The 20,913-nt window shown below is 44.2% G+C and overlaps 1 protein-coding gene across 2 annotated transcripts in view; it reads left to right on the forward strand.

Annotated features, from left to right (window-relative positions):
- traf3ip1 (TNF receptor-associated factor 3 interacting protein 1) overlaps positions 1-20,913 on the forward strand; it is a 155,453-nt gene that overhangs the window by 99,687 nt on the left and 34,853 nt on the right. For both annotated transcript variants that reach the window (XM_048599122.1, XM_048599123.1), the window contains one exon: positions 19,458-19,494. In XM_048599122.1, coding sequence (XP_048455079.1) covers positions 19,458-19,494 — 37 coding nt within the window. The remainder of the gene's footprint in view (positions 1-19,457; positions 19,495-20,913) is intronic.

Genomic DNA, 20,913 nt, shown 5'->3' on the forward strand with positions numbered 1-20,913 from the left:
GTTCACAACCTTCTGAGGATATAATTTTTCCTCATCTGGGACCTCAGTGGCATCTCCCTTATTTTTAAGTTGTGCCCCTTCCAGACTCTCCAACTAGGGGAAATGTCTTACTTGCATCTACCCTGCCTATTGCTTTAAGTGTTTTGTAGGTTTCAATGATATCACCTCTCATTCTTTGAAATTCTAGAGAACACAGGCCCAGTCTGCCCAATTTGTCTTCGTAGGACAATTCTGCCATCCTGGGAATTCCCTCTGTGGCAATATGATTATTGCTGAGATAAGGAGACCAAAACTGCACATAGTACTCCAGGCGTGGTCGAACCAAGCTCTTACATAATTGAAGCAAGACTTCATTACTCCTGTACTCAAGTCCTCTTGCAGTAAAGGTCGTTTATGAATGCTACTTACTCAATAAAATAACATTTCAATAGCTTGCTGCATCTGTGTTTTAAGCTTCAGTGACTCATTGACAAGAACATTTGGTCCCTTTTATATATCTACATTTTTCAACTTCTTACTATTTAAGATATACTCTGCGCACCTGTTTCTCCTACCAAAGTGGTTAATCTCATTTTTCCACATTATGTTCCATCTGCCATGTTCTTGTCCATTCAGTACGTCTGCCAAAATTCTCCTGAATCCACTTTACATCTTGCTCACAACATACGTTCGCATTTAGCTTTGCAGCATCTGCAAATTTGGAAATAGTACATTTGACCTCCACCTTCAATTATTGATATAGATTGTGAACTGCAGGGGCCCAAGTACTGATACGTGCAGTACCCACTAGTCTCCCTGCCAACGTGAGCGTGACCCCTTTTTCTCCCTATTCCCTATTTTCTGTCTGTCAGACATTTATTAATCCATGCCAGTACAATACATCCTATCCCATGTTCTTTAATCTTTCTAACTCATCTCCTGTGGGGGACATTATCAAAAGCCGTTTGAAAATCTAAGTATACTGCATCCGTCAGCTTTCCCTTATCAATTTTGTTAGTAACATTGTCAGAAAATCCAACTATATCAAACAAGATTTTATATTTGAAAATCCATGCTGACTATATCCAATGAGATCATCATCAACCAGATGTCTATCTCATCCTCTATAATAAATTCAAGCATTTCCTTTACTATTGATGTGAGGCTACTAGTTCTGTAGTTAACAAGGTGTAGAGCTGGATGAACACAACAGGCCAAGCAGCATCAGAGGAGCAGGAAGGCTGACGTTTCGGGCCTAGACCCTTCTTCAGAAATGCTCCTTCAATACTTTAGGATAAAGGCCATCAGGTCCAGTGAATTTATCAACTTTCAACCCCATTAATTTTTCAATACAATTTTCTTTCTGCTACTAGAGTCATACAGCATGGAAACAGATCCTTTGATCTAACCAATCTATGCTGACCATAATCCCAAACTAAACTAGTCCCACCTGCCTGCACTTGGCCTGTATCCCTCCAAACATTTCTTATTCATTTCTTATCCAAATGTTTTTTAAATGTTGTAACTGTATCCATATCCACCACTTCCTCTGGACATTCATTCCACATACGAACTACTCTGTTTAAAAAAAAAACTTGCCCTGCTTGTCTTTTTTTTAAGTCTTTCTCCTCTCACCTTAAAAATATGCCCCCTAGTCTTGAAATCCCCAACCCTAGGGAAAGGACACCTGCCATTCAATTTATCCATACCCCTCATGATTTTATAAATCTCTGTAAGGTCACTCCTCAACCTCCTACATTCCAGTGAAAAATGTCCTGGCCTATCCAGCCTGTCCTTAATAACTCAAACCCTCCAATCCTGGCAACATCCTGGTAAATCATTCCTGAACCCTCTCTAGGTTAATATCCTTCCAATAACAGGGCATCCAGAACTGCACACGGTACTTCAGAAGAGACCTCACCAATGCCCTTTGCAACCTCAGCATGACATCCCAACTCCTACACTCAAAGGTCTGAGCAATGAAGACAAGTGTGCTAACTGCCTTCTCAACCACCCTGTCTACTAACTTCCTTCAACTCCTCATTCTCCTTATTCTTAGTTCTGTACCACTAGGAGTTTTTTTTTTAACATCTTCAGTGAAAAAGGCAGTAATAATTTAGCTGCTTTGCGATTTCTCTGCCATTATAAATTGTTTGGACTCGGCCTTTAATGGACTCACGTTTTTATATATCTATAGAAGCTTTTAGAGTCACTTTTTATAATTTTCTGCTAGATTGTTTTCATTCTATTCTGCTCTTTACAATTTCTTGATCCTCCTTTATTGTATTCTATGAACCTCCCAGTCCTCAGATTTACTCCTATTTCTGGCCTTTTCTTTTAATGCTATGCAATCCTGAGCTTCCTTTGTTAACTATGGTTCGCTGAGCTTTTGAAAGTTGAAGGAATTATTGTTGTTGTCAGTCAGGCAATAGTTCTTTAAGGACTATCCATTGCTTATGTACAGTTATGCCTTTAACTATATTTGGGGATGTGGTGACTTAGTGATTTTGTCACTGGACAAGCAATCCAGTATCCCAGGCCAATGTTCTGCACACGTGAATCCAACCGTGGCAGACGATGGAATTTGAATTCAACAAAATCTGGAATTTAAAGTTAGTATAACTATAACCACTGCCAATTGTCATAAAAACCCATCTAGTTTGTTCATGTCCTTGAAGGAAGGAAATCTGCCATCCTTACCTGGCCTGTGACTCCAGACACACAGCAATGTGGTTGATTCTTCCAGCATACCCACGAATGGCTTTTTTTAAAAATCCACTTCAGCCAAATTGTGCTGCATGGATTATAGGGTAGCAAATGTTGCCTTTCATAATTTACCTTCCTCAACAATATGGTTTTTGCATATATTTGGTTTATAAGTGGGTCCACATTTCAACTTTGCATGCTATTCATGCATTAGTGGTGAGCTTCAGTTTTTACCTGCAAATTCATGTTTTTGTTTACCTGTATCTCCTAATTTGTTGCAAGGGGTCAGGCAGATGATAGGGCCAGTGTCGTGAAATCACATAGGAATTATAGGCACACCAACTGTTTATGTCAGCTGCTGATATAATTTCAAAACGATGATCACCCACACACTGTTGGCTCACTTTGTTATGATCATTGTGAAAATTGACTACCAATATTCAACTTTCATCACTTGACCTTCACTGAGACTTTCATGACATTTTTTTTTAAGGACATGAACTAAAATGGCTGTTAGGATAACTTGACAAGTACATACAGACACTTAAAATTGAAACCATCTATGAAAACCTATGTAAAGTGATTCTCCTCAAGGAGTTAAAATACACTTTAGATTTATGTTGAGAAGCAGAGGGTAGCAGAGTACAAATGGGCATTAGTCAGAATTTCTGCCCATCAACTCAACAAAATTGGGTCCTGGAAAAAGTCACAATGAAGAAAGATAAGTGTGAGGTAAGTACCCCAGAAACAAGGGACTCTAGACAGAGAAGGCGGAATCATCTCCGACCATTAAAATGAGGGAATGAGATTGGAGACAGATGGAAAACTATACCCTAAGTGCTTCCACTGAGGGAAATCAGGGCGTGCAAAGGAAAGTGATTGGTTTTAGTGTTCCTCAGAAACTTGAGCTGCCACACCAGTAACTGTAGCATTGCAGGTAGTCAATGTCTGCTTAGGCATTACTTTAAAATATCACAGCTTTCAGAAGTTTGTATCAAAGGAAATGGCAACCGTTTTAAGCAGCCAGAGAGAAAATTTACATTCTCCAAGACACTGGGTGCTTGCTTGTTGGGAAAAGAAAAGATTTCTCATTTGGAAACAAAATTAATTCCATTGTACTGATGAAAGAGTTTATGGGAAAGATATAGAGATGCCATTGGTCAAGGTTTACTTGGAGTGAATTTGTAACAAGTCCAGTAGCAATGAGGTTGTCCCAAGCTTGCTAGCACTGGGGGTAGATGTTTTATTGAGGAATGATTTGCCTTGTAGCAGCTAAACCTTTCAAACAGAAAAGGACAGTCCAAAGAGGTTTGAGAAAGCCAAAAGAAAGTGACAGGAAAACTGGGAAACCCTACAGAGGATAACAAGTCCTTCTAGGTTTGGAAAGGCTAAAGGAAGGTCACCTGAAGTAAACCATTGGGAGCCAACAAAGAGGCTGTGAACTGGGAGAGGTTTGGAAGCCTTAGTGGGGCAACAAAACCTATAAGATTTGAGGCCACCCATGTTGCCTGTCTCTAAGAGACAACACTTAATACGTAGACAAAATACAGCGAAGACACGTAAAGCTCTATAAAACCATAATTCATTTATTAAGTACTGAAACGAATAACACACTTTTAACTGCTAGAAATATCTCCATCATAGTCTTTCACTAACTTGATTTCTGTAACTAAACCCAAATGATATTACCTGGGAGAGTTCACAGCTGGCCAGGCTGAAACTGCAGCACGCCTTCTGATGTAGGGTACCTTCTTACAACGAGAGTCTTCAAAGTGATGTTGAACAAAGGGATTTCTTCAGGTTTTTTATACACAAGTCTCCGTGCCAAGTACGTTCCTTACTTGAAATTATGCATGCACATGGCCAACCCTGAATGTTTTGTCCAAATGTATGCCTTCTTTGGACTTAACTGTGCACTTGAGCAATCCCAAATGTATGCCTTATCTGACAGAGCCAGCAGTTCCTGGTTTCCTGCAGTTTTAACTCTTAGCAGATCTGACTGATTCAGCGTATTTCCATTCACAAAGCAGCCCATTGTTAGGCCTCTCATCAGTCCCTGTTATCTTCCTGTTAATCCAACACCCAGGAAGGGTCACCAGTTTTAAGTAGGGCTGCAGCCAAGCCATACATATCAGAAAGGGTTAGGACAGAGAGTTGTAAAAGGGCTGAATTTGACCAGTGGCCTAAAGGAAAGCCAGAAGGGGCCAGGTAAGGTGACAATAAATGACAGGCCGGACACACAGCTCTCTTTCACAGATACCTCCATGGTAAAATTACAAGAGGGCTATTGAGGAGAAAGTGAAGGTGAACTCGATGGAGTGTACAAGGATGAGGAGAGATCTAATTGAAACTTACAGAATACTGAATGGAGATAACAAGGTGTAGAGCTGGATGAACACAGCAGGCCAAGCAGCATCAGAGGAGCAGGAAAGCTGATGTTTCGGGCCTAGACCCTTCTTCAGAAAATCCTACTATCTCAGGATACTGAATGGCCTGGACAGAGTGGATGTTGGGAAGATGTTTCCATTGGTAGGAGAGACTAGGACCCAAGGGCACAGCCGTAGAGTAAAGGGAAGACATTTTAGAAACTTCATCAGCCAGAGCGTGGTGAATCTATGAAATTCACTGCCACAGAAGGCTGTGGAGGCCAGGTCATTGGGTACATTTAAGATGGAGATAGATAGGTTCTTCATTGTCAAGGGGATCAAGGGTTATGGGGAGAAAGCAGTAGAATAGGGTTGAGAAACTTATCAGCCATGATTGAATGGCAGAGCAGACTTAATGGGCTGAATGGCCTAATTTCTGCTCCTAAGTCTTATGGTCTTATGGTCTAAGTTTAACTTTGCGGAAGAGCCGCAGGGCAGTTTAGCAGAAGCTGAACATCTACCTGATGGGTGCAATGTTTCAGTGTAAGTGTAACAGTTTAGGGGGAAACCTATTCGAGAAAACAAAGGGAAGGGAACGTAGCTCCCAGCAGTCACCACTGTTGAGGACCCTGTGGGCATGCCATTAAGCACAGAATTGCCCATTAGGAGATCAAAGGAACAGAACCAAGTTTCAGACCTTAACTAGTCAAATCATTGATGCAAAGTAAAATGAGGATAAGGTGCAGGCTGTGGGTTCAGACACCTACAGGGGCAAACCTTAGATTACTATTCATCAACTTCCTGGAAATCAAATTCATAAAAATGCCTGACTCCTGTACATGGATTATAGAACTGGGCATTGAAAGATTCAGACTGGACATGTGGCACAGCCCGGTTAACAAGTCGAACTGTTAGCATCAAGACAGGTTTTGAATCCAGATTAGGATAAAGAGTGAATATGGAATAGCTGCATGTCTCATACCAGCTTTTGCATTGTTCTTTCATATTGACCCTGTAACAACGCTCACTCTAAAGAAATGGCGAAATGTTGTTGTAAACGAATGTAGACTGTTGAAGATAGTCTACCAATGTCAAACTTTCATCATTTGACTTTAATACTGGATACTTTCATGAACTGAAGGTGTCATTTTCATAGAAAGGACGCTGCTCCCCTGAAATGGCTGCTGTGATTACTTAAATACAATCAACCCAGACAGAATGTACAAAAACCAGCTAGTTCAAAATTCCATTTTAATGAAGAAACACAAACTCTGAGCTAGCAAGAAATTTTCAGCTCTTGTTTTAGTCACTTGCATAATAATGTCAGATATTGCTCATACCTCTTATGGTGTTTTAGAAAATGAAAGGTTACCTGCAGAGTGTTTGGTTGGAAAAGACAATGCAGCTAGACTGGGAAAGTAGGAATAAGGCATATTTCAATAGTTTGCTTTGTGTACCAAAGAGAAGCTGCTCTCTTCCTTGTGCTCACTTTCTCTTTCTCTTAAACTTAACCTCTGCAAGCCAGAGCAAATGAAAGAAACATGGCGGGCAAACCTCATTTGACTGAGCAGCCAAGAGTATCTGTGAAGTTCCACTCCAGTGGAAGTGAGAGAGCAGCATTGCAGTTGGGAGGTTTCACTTTCTCAACTCAAAAGCTCTTAAAAATAAACTGAACTGTTACAGCTTTTATCTTCCAGTTGGCATTAGATACTACATTTCTTCACCCCACCCCCAATCTTCTTTGTAAGCTCATTACCTGTGATTTTATGTTTGTGTTGTCACATTTCATTATTTTACTGGTAGTAAAACTCCACTCTTTCACTCAAGAAAACCTTTTGAATTGGCACTCCTTCACTTTTGATCAGGTTAATTATGATTAATTGAAGTCTGATAGGTATAAGCTAAAAAGGATTTTAAAAAACGTTGTGACTGGCTAAGAGGGGCTAAAAAAGGTGGGAGCTGTGACTCTCTTCCTCACCTGGTCGTAACAATCTTTATATTTGTTATCTAAGTCAATGTCCCATTTCTGAAGGGATTTTTCTAGGCTTTATAGGTCATCTTATGTGTGGACATTGCTGATATTTGTGAGACAGCAGAACTCCAGGTTGACTCCACTTCTCTTTGTAATATATTTAAAGAGAACATTTTCAAGCTTAATGGACTGTACTAAAATTGACAATGATGTAAATAGTGAGTTGAACAGAAGCAGAGTCCAGGACATCAATTAGTAAATTAGACACTAATTCGCTGGACACATTTTAATGTGATGCTCTTGGGGAGAAACACCAGGGAGAGACAATGTAATGGAATTGGAAGTATTTTGAGGGGATGATGGTGAAAGAACCGGGGGTCCAGGGTTGTAGTCACTGATCTTTGAAGATGGCAGGCCAAGTTGAGAAACTGTTAGGAAAGCCTGTGGGATACATGTAAGTAGAAGGACTGAATTCAAAAATAAAGATGTTATACCAAACCTTTACAAATCACTGGCCTTGCCTCGGCTTGAATAATGTGTACAGTCTTGACCTTTAACTTTAGAAATGATAACATTGATAGGAGGATTGCCAGGCTGATATGAGGGATGAAGGATTTTTGTTTTGTTGAGAGATTAGATGGGAAGGTTAAAGGGTGCCCTAATAGAATTATTTAAAATTATGAGGGTGAAATAACTCAAGAGGCCGGTATCCTGTCACCAAGTCACCCTTTGTTTACATGTGCAGAGTCCTTGACACTGATCCAGCTCCCTCCGAGCTAGCTCTGACGACCGGATGCCTAACCCTCCTGTTCTTGCCTATCAGCTGGGCTCCCTGATTGAGGCTGTTAATTTGATACAATCAGGGAACTCGTATTCAATGACAACAAGGTGCAGAGCTGGATGAACACAGCAGGTCAAGCAGCATCATAGGAGCAGAAAGGCTGACGTTTCGGGCCTAGACCCTTCTTCAGAAATGGGGGAGGGGAAGGGGGCTCTGAAATAAGTAGAGAGAAGGGGAGGCTTTGATAGAAGGTAGATAGTGGGGCAGATAGGTGGAGAGAAGACGGACAGGCCAAGGAGGTGGGGATGAAGCCAGTAAAGGTGATTGTAGGTAGGGAGTTGGGACGGGGATCGGCCAGCGAGGAGGGAGGGGTGGGCAGGCGGGAGAAAAGACGGACAGGCCAAAGGGGGGGGGATGGGGGGGGGGGCCGGTCCCGGGATGAGGCCGGGGGTGGGGAGACTCCGAAGCCTGCAAAGTCCACATTTGAGGCCATTGGGTTGTAGGGTTCCCAGGCGGAATATGAGGCGCTGTTCCTCCAGTTTTCGAGTGGCATCGTTATGACACTGGAGGCGGCCCAGGATGGACATGTCGTCCAAGGAGTGGGAGGGGGAGTTGAAGTGGTTCGTGACTGGGAGGTGTTGTCGTTTGTCACGAACCAAGCGTACGTGTTCCACAAAGCGGTCTCCAAGCCTCCGTTTGGTTTCCCCGATGTAGAGGAGGCCACATCGGGAACAGCGGATACAATATACCACATTAGCGGATGTGCAGGTGAACTTCTGTTTAATGTGGAAGGTTTTCTTCGGGCCTGGGATGGAGGTGAGGGGGGAGGTGTAGGGGCAGGTGTAGCACTTCCTGCGGTTGCAGGGAAAGGTGGTGGGGCTAGTGGGGAGCGTGGAGCGGATGAGGGAGTCACGGAGAGAGCGGTCCCTCTGGAAGACAGATGAGGGTGGGGAGGGAAATATATCCTTGGTAGTGGGGTCAGATTGCAGGTGGCGGAAGTGGCGGAGAATGATGCGTTGAATCTGGAGGTTGAGGGGGTGATACGTGAGGACAAGGGGAGTTCTGTCTTTGTTGTTATTGCGGGGAGGGGGTGTGAGGGCTGAGGTGCGGGAAACGCAAGAGATGCGGTCGAGAGCATTTTCGACCACTGTTGGGGGTAAATTGCAGCCCTTGACAAACAAGGACATCTGGGATGTCCGGGAGAGAAAAGCCTCATCTTGGGAGCAGATACGGCGGAGGCGGAGGAATTGGGAATAGGGGATGGCATTCTTGCAGGAAGGTGGGTGAGAGGAGGTGTAGTCTAGGTAGCTGTGGGAGTCGGTTGGCTTGAAATAGATATCAATTTCCAGATGGTTACCAGAGATGGAGACAGAGAGGTCCAGGAAGGAGAGAGAGGTATCAGAGATGGTCCAGGTGAACTTAAGGTTGTGGTGGAAGGTGTTAGTAAAGTGGATGAACTGTTTGAGCTCCTCGTGGGAGCACGAGGCAGCGCCGATATAGTCATCGATGTAGCGGAGGAAGAGGTGGGGAATGGAGCCAGTGTAGCTGCGGAAGAGGGACTGTTCCATGTATCCTACAAAGAAGCAGGCATAGCTTGGGCCCATGCAGGTACCCATGAACACCCCTTTCATCTGTTGGAAGTGGGAGGAGTTGAAGGAGAAATTGTTAAGGGTGAGGACGAGTTCAGCTAAGCGGATAAGGGTGTCGGTGGAGGGGGACTAGTCGGGCCTGCGGGACAGGAAAAAGCGGAGGGCCTTTTGGCCATCTGCTTGGGGAATGCAAGTATATAGGCACTGGATGTCCATGGTGAAGATGAGATGTTGAGGGCCAGGGAATCGGAAGTTTTGGAGGAGGTGGAGGGCGTGGGTCGTGTCCCAGATGTAGGTGGGGAGTTCCTGGACCAGGGGGGAGAAAATGGAATTGAGATAAGTGGAGATAAGTTTGCAGGAGCAGTCAGAGACAATGGGTCGACCAGGGCAGTCGGGTTTGTGGATTTTGGGAAGGAAATAGAAATGGGCGGTGGGGAGTTGGGGAACGATGAGGTTGGAGGCTGTGGGTGGGAGGTCACCTGAAGCGATGAGGTTGTGGATGGTTTGGGAGATGATGTTTTGGTGGTTGGGGGTGGGGTCATGAACAAGGGGGTGGTAGGAGGAGGTGTCAGAGAGCTGGCGTCTGGCCTTGGCGATGTAGAGGTCTGCGCCTCCCTTGTCCGTGGGTTTTGTGGTGAGGTTAGGGTTGGCACGGAGGGAGCAGAGGGCTGCATGTTCTGTGGGGGAGAGGTTGGAGTGGGTGAGAGGAGTGGAGAGGTTGAGGTAATTGATGTCGCGACGGCAGTTGGAGATGAAGATTTTACTAGCTTCAAAATGTCCCATCCCCGACCCATCCCAAGACCAGCCACCACCCCCTGTCCCCGCCTCCCCGACCCGTCCATCTTCCCTCCCACCCTCCCACCCCACCGACCAACCCCCATCCCACCGACCAACCCCCATCCCAACTACCCACCCACACTCACCTCCACTAGCTCCATCCCCGCCTCCCCGACCCACCAGTCTCCTCTCCACCCATAACAACAAAGACAGAATCCCCCTTGTCCTCACGTATCACCCCCTCAACCTCCAGATTCAACGCATCATTCTCCGCCACCTGCAATCTGACCCCACTACCAAGGATATATTTCCCTCCCCACCCTCATCTGTCTTCCAGAGGGACCGCTCTCTCCGTGACTCCCTCATCCGCTCCACGCTCCCCACTAGCCCCACCACCCCCGGCACCTTTCCCTGCAACCGCAGGAAGTGCTACACCTGCCCCTACACCTCCCCCCTCACCTCCATCCCAGGCCCGAAGAAAACCTTCCACATTAAACAGATGTTCACCTGCACATCCGCTAATGTGGTATATTGTATCCGCTGTTCCCGATGTGGCCTCCTCTACATCGGGGAAACCAAGCGGAGGCTTGGAGACCGCTTTGTGGAACACGTACGCTTGGTTCGTGACAAACGACAACACCTCCCAGTCACGAACCACTTCAACTCCCCCTCCCACTCCTTGAACGACATGTCCATCCTGGGCCGCCTCCAGTGTCACAACGATGCCACTCGAAAACTGGAGGAACAGCGCCTCATATTCCGCCTGGGAACCCTACAACCGAATGGTCTCAAATGTGGACTTTGCAGGCTTCGGAGTCTCCTCATCCCCTGCCTCATCCCGGGACCGGCCCCCCCTCTCGTCCCCGCCTCCTTGGGTTGTCCGTCTTTTCTCCCGCCTGCCCACCCCTCCCTCCTCGCTGGCCGATCCCCGTCCCAACTCCCTACCTACACTCACCTTTACTGGCTTCATCCCCACCTCCTTGACCTGTCCGTCTTCTCTCCACCTATCTGCCCCACTATCTACCTTCTATCAAAACCTTCCCTTCTCTCTACTTATTTCAGAGCCGCCTTCCCCTCCCCCATTTCTGAAGAAGGGTCTAGGCCCGAAACGTCAGCCTTTCTGCTCCTATGATGCTGCTTGACCTGCTGTGTTCATCCAGCTCTGCACCTTGTTGTCTGGGATTCTCCAGCATCTGCAGTTCCTACTATCTCTAACTCGTATTCAATGATGTCCACCAGGCTGCCTTCTTTACAATTACTACTTCCCTCCCCTTTTAGTCTGAGGACATAGGCTGGTTCGTTTTTTTTTGTAGCTCCTCCTGGAGTGTCTTAGCACCATGTCAGGTTTCTCCAACTCCGCCTGTGATACGGGTGGTGTTGCGCCCGGAGCATCTTGGAAGAAATTCATTTTTCTCTTCAGGTGGTGACGACATCTACTGTGTTCATCTCGATTCCAAGGTATCTTCAACACTTGATGGAGAAGGAGAACCCATTGGTTCTGGAACAGTCGGAAAACTGTCAAGGAACCAGACACATTTTGCTCCTGCACTGTTTGCGAGTTTGCAGCTTTCATATTGTCCATGTGCTTGTTCAGGATGGTTGCACTTGCCTGAACTTCATACATCACTAGACCTGACCTTGTGTCGTCCATGCCTCTTATCCATCCTACACGAAACTTTGTCACCTGAAGTAAACTGTCTGTCTCACTTGTGTCTGGCATTGGCATTCCTGATGCTGTTTCACCGTCCTCTCCCAGGTCCAGGAAGGTCAGATTTAACCCGGTATGGAGTCTTCACCCCATTTGCAACTCTGCTGGAGCTATCCCTGTAGTTGTAGGTGGCCTGTATTAAAATAGGAACTGGCACAGTTTGGTATTTAGTGAAGCTGTGGGCTGTTTCTTTAAGCCGGCCTTCAAAGTTTAGACTGCTTTGTCTGCCAGACCATTGGATGATGGATGATATGGAGCTGTCCTTACACGTTGAATACCATTCAACTTTAGGAAATAATCAAATTCCTGCTGGTAAATGATGGCCTGTTATCTGTGGCCGACACTTCCGGGAGTTTGCAAAAGATGCGCATGATTTTTCTATTGTCATCCCAATGTTTGATGAATGAACTCTATGCACATCCAGCCGCTTTAAGTAGGTGTACACAATGACTGAGAACATTGAGCCCATGAAAGGACCTGCATAGTCGACGTGTAAATGGTTTACCCAGCCATTCCCAGGAATGTGGGGGAGCTGCTAGCGGTATTTTTTGTCAGTGTTGGCTCTCTGGGCAGCCACCAATGCAGCTATGTCTGCATCCAGTCCTGGCCACCAGACATATCTTTTCATCAACATCTTCATTTTGGAAACCCTGGTGGAGTTCAGCCAATATCTGGCAGCGACCTTTGCTCAGACAATTATTTGCTCCCATAATAATATGTCATCCTCTACTGTGATCTGGTTTCAATTCTGGTTGCGATGGCCCTTTGGTTTCCCCATCACCAGCTGTTTCAATTTTTCTGTTTCCAAAGTCTGATATTGTCAGCTGTGACTGGAAATATGCCCAGAAAATTTAAAACCATTATGAGCTGTTCTAGTGGCAGTACCATCATTGATGCATCTGCTAGCCGAGGTGACTCAATGCATCCACATTTGCTACATGGTCTGCCGGATGGTGTTCCAACTTGTAATTATATGCACTTAGAATTAGAACCCACGGCTGTATTTGGCCTGATGCTATGGGTGGCACTGCCTTGCCCTCTTTAAGTAGATCTAACAGGGGTTTGTGGCCTGTTTTTAATATAAATTTACGTCCGTAAAGGTATTGGTGGAATTTCGTGACTCCAACGATCGCCAAAACTTCCTTCTGTATCTGGGCGTAATTATGCTCTTCATTAGACTGTGCTGGATGCATACCCTATTGGGCGTTCCTCTCCATTGGGCCACCTATGAGCTAATACCACCCTGATGCTGTATGGGGAGGCATTGCATGTTGATATCAGATTTTGCTTGAGATCATAATGTACAAACACCTTCAGAGGATGATAGCTGTTTCTTCACTTCCCTGAAAGCTATGGGTTGACAACGTGACCATTTCCAGGCTGGCCCGTTTTTTTTAAAAGAGTTGATGCAAAGGTGCCAGGCTGGAGGCCAGGGTTATGTGTGAATTTTCCACGACAATTCAACAGCCTAAGGAAAGACCTAAGCTCCGGTACAGACGTAGGAGCTGGGGCACCTTTGATCGCCATCAGTTTATATTCTAACAGGTGTAACCCGGTCTTATCGACTCTGTAGGCCAAGTAGGTCAATGGGGTGCCGGGAACACATTTTTGTTCTACCTCAGGGGTACGTCTGCCTGGGAGAAATATCTAAGGACTGTGTCCAAGTTTTCTAGGTGCTCATTGTTGGACTTCTCTGTTATTAGCACGTCATCTAGACAAATGGTAACCTGGAGTAGCCCTTGTAAAATGTTCTCAATTGCCCCCTGAAAAATTTCACAGGCTGACGATACTCCAAATGGCAGTCTCATATATTGGTACAAACCCTTATGGGTATTAATTGTAGCCTACTTCTGAGAATCCTAATCTAGCCATTTGGGTAAAAAATTGGCTCAATGGTAGGAGACATAAGGTGGTGATAGAGGGTTGTTTTTCAGACTGGAGGCCTGTGACCAGTGGAGTGCCGCAAGGATCGGTGCTGTGTCCACTGCTTTTTGCCATTTATGTAAATGATTTGGAAGGGAATATAGGATGTATGGTTAGTAAATTTGCAGATAACACCAAAATTGATGGTATAGTGGACATCAAAGAAGGCTACCTCTGAGGACATGGGGGTGGCACGGTGGCACAATGATTAGCACTGCAGCCTCACAGCACCAGGGACCCGGGTTTGATTCCAGCCTTGGGTGACTGCCTGTGTCAAGTTTGCATATTCTGCCCACATCTGTGTGGGTTTCCTTCCGGGTGCTCCAGTTTCCTCCCACAGTCCAAAGATGTGCAGGTCATGTGGATTGGCCATGCTAAATTGCCCATTGTGTCAAGGAATGTGCAGGCTAAGTGGATTAGCCATCAGAAATTCAGGGTTACAGGGAAATGGTAGGGGGTTGGATTTGGATGGAATGCTCTTTGGAGGGTTGGTGTGGACTCAGGCCAAATGACCTGCTTCCATCCTGTAGGAATTCTGTAAAAGAAATCTATAAAGAATAGGACCTTGATCAGGTGGGCCGAGGAGTGGCAAATGGAGTTTAATCTAGGTAGATGAGAGCTGCTACATTTTGGAAGGGCAAATCAGGGCAGGACTTATGCAGTTAATGATCAGGTCCTAGGGAGCGTTGCCAAACAGAGATCTTGGCGTCTACCGCATCCCAAAACCAGCCCAGCTCGTCCCCGCCTCCCTAACCTGTCCTTCCTCCCACCTATCCCCTCCTCCCACCTCAAGCCCCACCCCATCTCCTACCTACTAACCTCATCCCGCCCCCTTGACCTGTCAGTCCTCCCTGGACTGACCTATCTCCTCCCTAACTCCCCACCTACACTCACCTTTACTGGCTCCATCCCCGCCTCTTTGACCTGTCTGTCTCCTCTGCACCTATCTTCTCCTCTATCCATCTTCTATCCGCCTCCCCCTCTCTCCCTATTTATTTCAGAAACCCCTTCCCTTCCCCCATTTCTGAAGAACGGTCTAGGCCAGAAACATCAGCCTTCCTGCTCCGCTGATCCTGCTTGGCCTGCTGTGTTCATCCAGCTCTACACCTTGTTATATCAGAGATCTTGGAGTGCAGGTTCATAGTTCCTTGAAAGTGGAGTCGCAGGTAGATAGGATAGTGAAGAAGGTGTTTGGTACGCTTGCCTTTATTGGTCAGTGATTGTGGGAGTTGGAAGGTCATGTTGCAGCTGTACAGGACATTGGTTAGACAACTTTTGGAATATTGCTTTCAATTCTGGTCTCCCTGCTATAGGAAAGGTGTTGTTAAACTTGAAAGGGTTCAGGAAAAGATTTGCAAGGATGTTGCCAGGGTTGGAGAGTTTGAGTTATCAGGAGAGGCTGAATAGGCTGGGGCTATTTTCCCTGGAGCATGAGAGGCTGAAGGGTGACCTTTATAGAGGTTTAGAAAATTGTGAGGGCCATGGATAGGGCAAATAGTCAAAGTCTTTTCCCTGGGGTAGGGAAGTCCAAAACTAGAGGGCATAGGTTTAAGGTGAGACGGGGAAGATTTAAAAGGGACCTAAGGGGCAACTTTTTCATGCAGAGGGTGGTATGTGTGTGGAATGTACTGCCAGAGGAAATGGACAACATTGTTACAATTACAACATTTAAAAGGCATCTGGAAGGGTATATAAAAAGGAAGGGTTTTAGAGGGATTATGGGCCAAATCTTGGCTAATGGGACTAAATTAATTTAGGATATCTGGTCAGCATGAACGAGTTAGACGAAGGGTCTGTTTTCATGCTGTACACCCCATGGCTCCAATCCTCGATAATCACAATTACAAGTACGCATGGCTTATGTCCAGCTTCATGAAAAGGACAGCTCCCCTGCTAGCTTTGTGTATAAATCCTCTTTGGAGGGATTGGTGTATTTACCCAGCTGTGAAAAGCACTTTACCATTTGTTTAAAATCCCTACAAAGACAAACCATCCTGTTGGGCTTCACAATTAGTGCTTCCTGTTTGCAACACTGGGCTGGTTTGATTCCTTTGCTTTCCAGCCTTCTGATTTCTGTCTGTACTTTTGCCCATAAGGCAAATGGCACTTGGCAGGGCTTGCAGAATCATGGAATTGCTTTCTGGTCAACATGCAAGGTGGTTTGGGCTCATTTGATAGTCTCTAGACCTTCCTGAAAAGCCTCTGGTATTCAATTAGAACTTCACTCAGGCAGCCATTTTCTAATTGAAAGTGTTGACCCAATCTAGGTGAATTTTTCTTAACCAATTTTGCCCGATCAAGCTTGGGCCCGAGCCTTTTACTACAACTGCTTCTCATAAGGGACTGGAACCAAAGTTATACCCATAATCTATACGGGTTCCCCAGTATAGGTTCTCAGTCTAGCAGAGGTCTTGCGCAAACTTAAGTTGGAGTTCAGAGCGAATTTTGTTAAAGACTGGTCCTGCGATCACTGAAATGGCCGCGTTGGTATCGACCTCCATTACAACCAGGTGTTTACTTTGATTCAGATTTAGATGTTGCTAAGCAATTTAAATGTTCCAAACCAGATATAGGTGGATTTTTCAGGGTGTGCACTCTCCTGGCTACCGACCTATGAGTTCTCTTTCCCAATTTAGGTCAAGTGTCCTCTGTTGCTGTCTTGAGTCTACACACCGGCAGTAACTGCAATGGCTTGCCAGCCCATATCCTGAAGAAAATTTTAACTGCTTGACCGAGGCTTGGCTTTGTTTTGGGGTTTGCTTTGAGCTGACCTAGAGTCCCTCCATTCGGATTATGTCCTACGTGAAGCTATGCAATTGCCTTCATTCAAGTGGTGTTCCCCAAGGTCGGGCGGACTGTTGAGAGTTTCCACTTCCGTTGGAATACACTGCAACTCATATGTTCCACTTGCCGAATTTTCCAATGATTAAGCCAGTTGTAGTGCCTGCTGGAAGTCCAGTTGGGTTTCAGCAATAGGTGATTTTGCATGGTTACGTCATTAATCCCACATACAGTCTCTCAGCATCTCATTAAGGATTAAACGTGAGTCACATGCATCTGCCAGCCGATTTAACCTAGTCAAAAATCCAAATAAGGATTCTCCTTTTTCTCGGATTCCTGAATAAGACCAATAGTATCTTATAATTAGATGAGGCTTGGGATCATAATATTCCTTAATTAAATACATCAACTCTTGAAAGAGTTAGGCTCCTAATAAACAAAAGGCTGGCGTCCACAAGCTGACGGGAGAATCACTTGTTGCATTTCATCTGCCACAATGTCATTTGCCCAGAAAGAATAACGCGTTCTTCCCAAATAATAGCATGATGCCAGAAATGCTTACCCCAACTTAAAGACAACTGTTGCAAGCAAATTTTACCAGGAGCGTGCTTTACTATCATCATCACTGACATAAATCCATAGAGACCAGTATCCTGTCACCAAGTCACCCTTGATTTACACGTGGAGAGTCCTCGACACTGATTCGGCTCCTTCACAGTCAGCTTTCAGAATGAACAGAATGTCTGGCACACCAGGACTCCCTGATTGGACCAGATTAACAGCCCCAATCAGGGAACTCATATTCTATGAGTCCCATCTAGCTGACCTCATTACAGTCACTACAGAGGGTTTTGATAAAGCATTAGGGTGTGATTGTTTCATCTTTTAAGTAGGTTTATAACTAGTAGTCATAGATTTAAAATAAATGACAAAAGGAGGAGGGATATAAAAATAAAATTCTTTACGCAGAGAGCTATTCAGATCTGGAATGCACTAACTTATTGGGTGTTGAGATCAGGTTCCATGGGCAGTTTTAAAATGTGATTGAACACTTTCTTGAAGGGACTAATTTTACATGAAGCATGATTGAAACCCTAATTCTAACCGTAGATGCTGCCTGGACTGATCAGTATTTCTAGCATTTTCTATTTTGTAATTTTATATGGCTGAACTCTGAATAAGAGACCTCTTTAAAATTACATAACTTCACCGGTGTTACTATCCAAATGCTGTCCTTCTGTGCTGTAAGAAATTATAAGATGTGTAAAGTCAGTTGCAAAAGGTGAAGGCTAACTGAAGTAACTGTGAAGCAGAATAAGCACTTAATAGCACTCTGAGAAATTACCATTTAAAATGAGCATGAATAGGAAAGTGTTAAAGATGAAGGGCTAATGAAGGCTCACTCATAAAACAGAGTAGGCATTCTGAGAATCATCTATTGAATAGTTTGGAAGGGAATATCTATGGAATTCCTTGCCCAGTGAAGTAGTTGACGATACTTCAGTAAATGTTTCTAAAAAAAAAGGTAGATTTTTTTTGAACAATAAAGGAATTAAGGAGTGCGGTGAGAAGCAGGTAAGTGGATCTGAGTCCACGAAAGGATCAGCAATGATTTTATTGAATGGCGGAGCAGGCTCGAAGGGCCAGACGGCCTACTCCTGCTCCTAGTTCTTATGTTCTTATGTTCTTATGAATATTAGCAGAAAATATTAAGGGAGAAAGGGGAAAATCCTACTGCTGCAGCCAAAGATAATAGAAAAGAAAATCTGGACAATTTCTATAATTCAACATTATTATTTTTCATAGAATCATAAAATCATAGAATCCCTACAGTGTGGAAACAGACCCTTCGGCCCAACGAATTCACTCCGACCCTCAGAGCATCCCACCCAGACCCATCCCCCTATAACCCACCTAATCTAAACATCCCTGAACACAATGGGCAATTTAGCATGGCCAATCCACCCTGCCTGCACATCTTTGGACTGTGGAAGGAAACTGGAGCACCCGGAGGAAACCCACGCAGACAGGGAGAACGTGCAAACCCCACACAGTCGCCCAAGGGTGGAATTGAACCTGGGTACCTGGCGTTGTGAGGCAGCAGTGCTAACCACTGAGCCTTTTTATTTGCAATTTTCTTCTAGCTGTTATTTTTAAAACTGCTCAAGACAAACCAATATATGTTCCTGGTTAGACTGTCTGATCAAAACATATTTTGGGGATCATTCATTAAAATTTGTAATGTTGTATTACATAAACATCAATAATTTAGTCACAAGTACACACATACTTGCACCTTTGTTGCAACTTGCTAACTAACATTAGATCAATTTGAAATCCTCCCTTGCACTAGTGGGATGACATGTGGCAGAAGAGTGTAGGGTCTTTGTTCAAATGCAGACAGTGGGTTCTGATTGCAATTTTAGTGCTCATCAAGTTAACCAGATGCAAAAGAAGCTGAAATTAGAGGAGGTGAGATGAAGTTTTATTTTACGCTTTGTGGGCCAGGAGCACAAGTATGCCTCAGGACCACAGGAAACCTTGGGTTTCTCTTGTCCTTGACTGTAGTGCCCTCATAAACCTCATTTAACTAAAAGAATGTTTGCCAGTCATCTGTTCTTTTCAGAAGGAAAATTTTATGTATTATCTTCCATTGCTGCCACAGCAAATCAATTTGTTCCTAAGATTGTAAAATAATAGGTTTATAAGCTTTACAGCTGGGAAAGCATGTGTTTAACAACAATGACTGTTATCAATACACAGATTGGATGTTGTAATTTTTTTCAAAACCATAAATAATGTCCAACACTGTTAGCAATGTATTTGGCCTACAGTGATCAAATGATTAATTGGATGTTTTTACTTTTTCTTTCAGGCTACAGTGGTGGAATTGCAAGGCAGTGAAGACCATGGTATGTGTAGCTAATATACATTCCTTAGTCTGATAATTTGATTTCTTCTTCTTTTGTGGTATTAATGGTGTGCCCCACGCACTGGGTCCTCCTCTTTTCATTATATTTATAAAAGACTTGGATAAAGGAATATATAGCTTTCTATCTAAGTTGCTGACAACATTAAATTAATGGCACAGTGAATAGAATGAGTAATTGTCAGAAGAAAATCATAACGGGACATTGGTAGATTAAGTAAATGGGCAACACATGCTGCTGGGACTCAGTGAGAAGTCAGTCACTTTGGATCTAATAAAGACAGATCAGAGTATTTTCTTAATATCAAATGTCTTAATATCAAAAAGGAACTATGGATGAGCAGAGACACTTTGTATCCTAAGAACAGAAGCTATAAAAGGCTTTTGGGCATGTACAAAAATAATTACAAGGCTAATGAAATGCTAGCCTGTATTTCAAGAGAGCTGGAATGCAAAAAAGTGTAGGTTATGCACCTCGCCCCAGAAAAGACCAGTTGGCCTTGCAGGACTGTATCTCTGCACCAGAATGGTATCCGAGGTAAAAGATTAAGTTATGAATATAGTTATGCGGACCAGGCATCTGTTTCCTTAAATATAGACATTGGAAGGATGACCTTTGAGATGATCAAGGAGTTGGTAAGATATAGAGAGACAATTTACTCTGATGGGCTAGTCCAGTGTAAGGGACATAATCTTAAATTTTTGGTGTGGCTATGTGGGTTAATATCAAGAATCTGGAACACACTCCTAAAAGGCTGTGGATGGTGGTTCAATTAAAAGCTTCAAGATTTGAGAGACTTTTGTTTGAGAGTTGTGGAAGCAAAGCAGGTGTGTGAAATAATGGAACAGATCACACGTGATCTAATCAAATAACCTACTTTTGCTACTGTTAAAGAAGTTTGAATTTTGAATGGACTTCTCAAATGTTAATTCTGATCACTCTCTCTGCGGCCATAACACTGTATTCTGTACTCTGTTCTGCTACCCTGATGCACTTTGTTGGTATGGTCTGCTTGTATAGCATGCAAAACAACACTTTTCACTGTATCTCGGTATATGTGACAACAATAAATCAATCGTGTTACTCTGTCCTTGTGTAATGTTGGTGCTAATGTAGGTAGACCTAACCATGAAATGGCGTTGGTGCAGATTCGTAATGAATACAGCTGAACTGTTGAATGTATTGTTGGGGAATACTCCAAAAGCAAATAAAAAGCAAAAGAACTGCGGATGCTGTAAATCAGGAACAACAGATGTTCCTGGAAAAGCTCAGCAGGTCTGGCAACATCTGTGAGGAAAAAATCAGAGTTAATGTTTCTCTGCTATAACAAGGTGTAGAGCTGGATGAACACAGCAGGCCAAGCAGCATCAGAGAAGCAGGAAGGCTGACGTTTCGGGCCTG

Source organism: Rhincodon typus, chromosome 7 (genome assembly GCF_021869965.1).
Source record: "Rhincodon typus isolate 14 chromosome 7, sRhiTyp1.1, whole genome shotgun sequence".
NCBI classification, from domain to species: Eukaryota; Metazoa; Chordata; class Chondrichthyes; order Orectolobiformes; family Rhincodontidae; genus Rhincodon; species Rhincodon typus.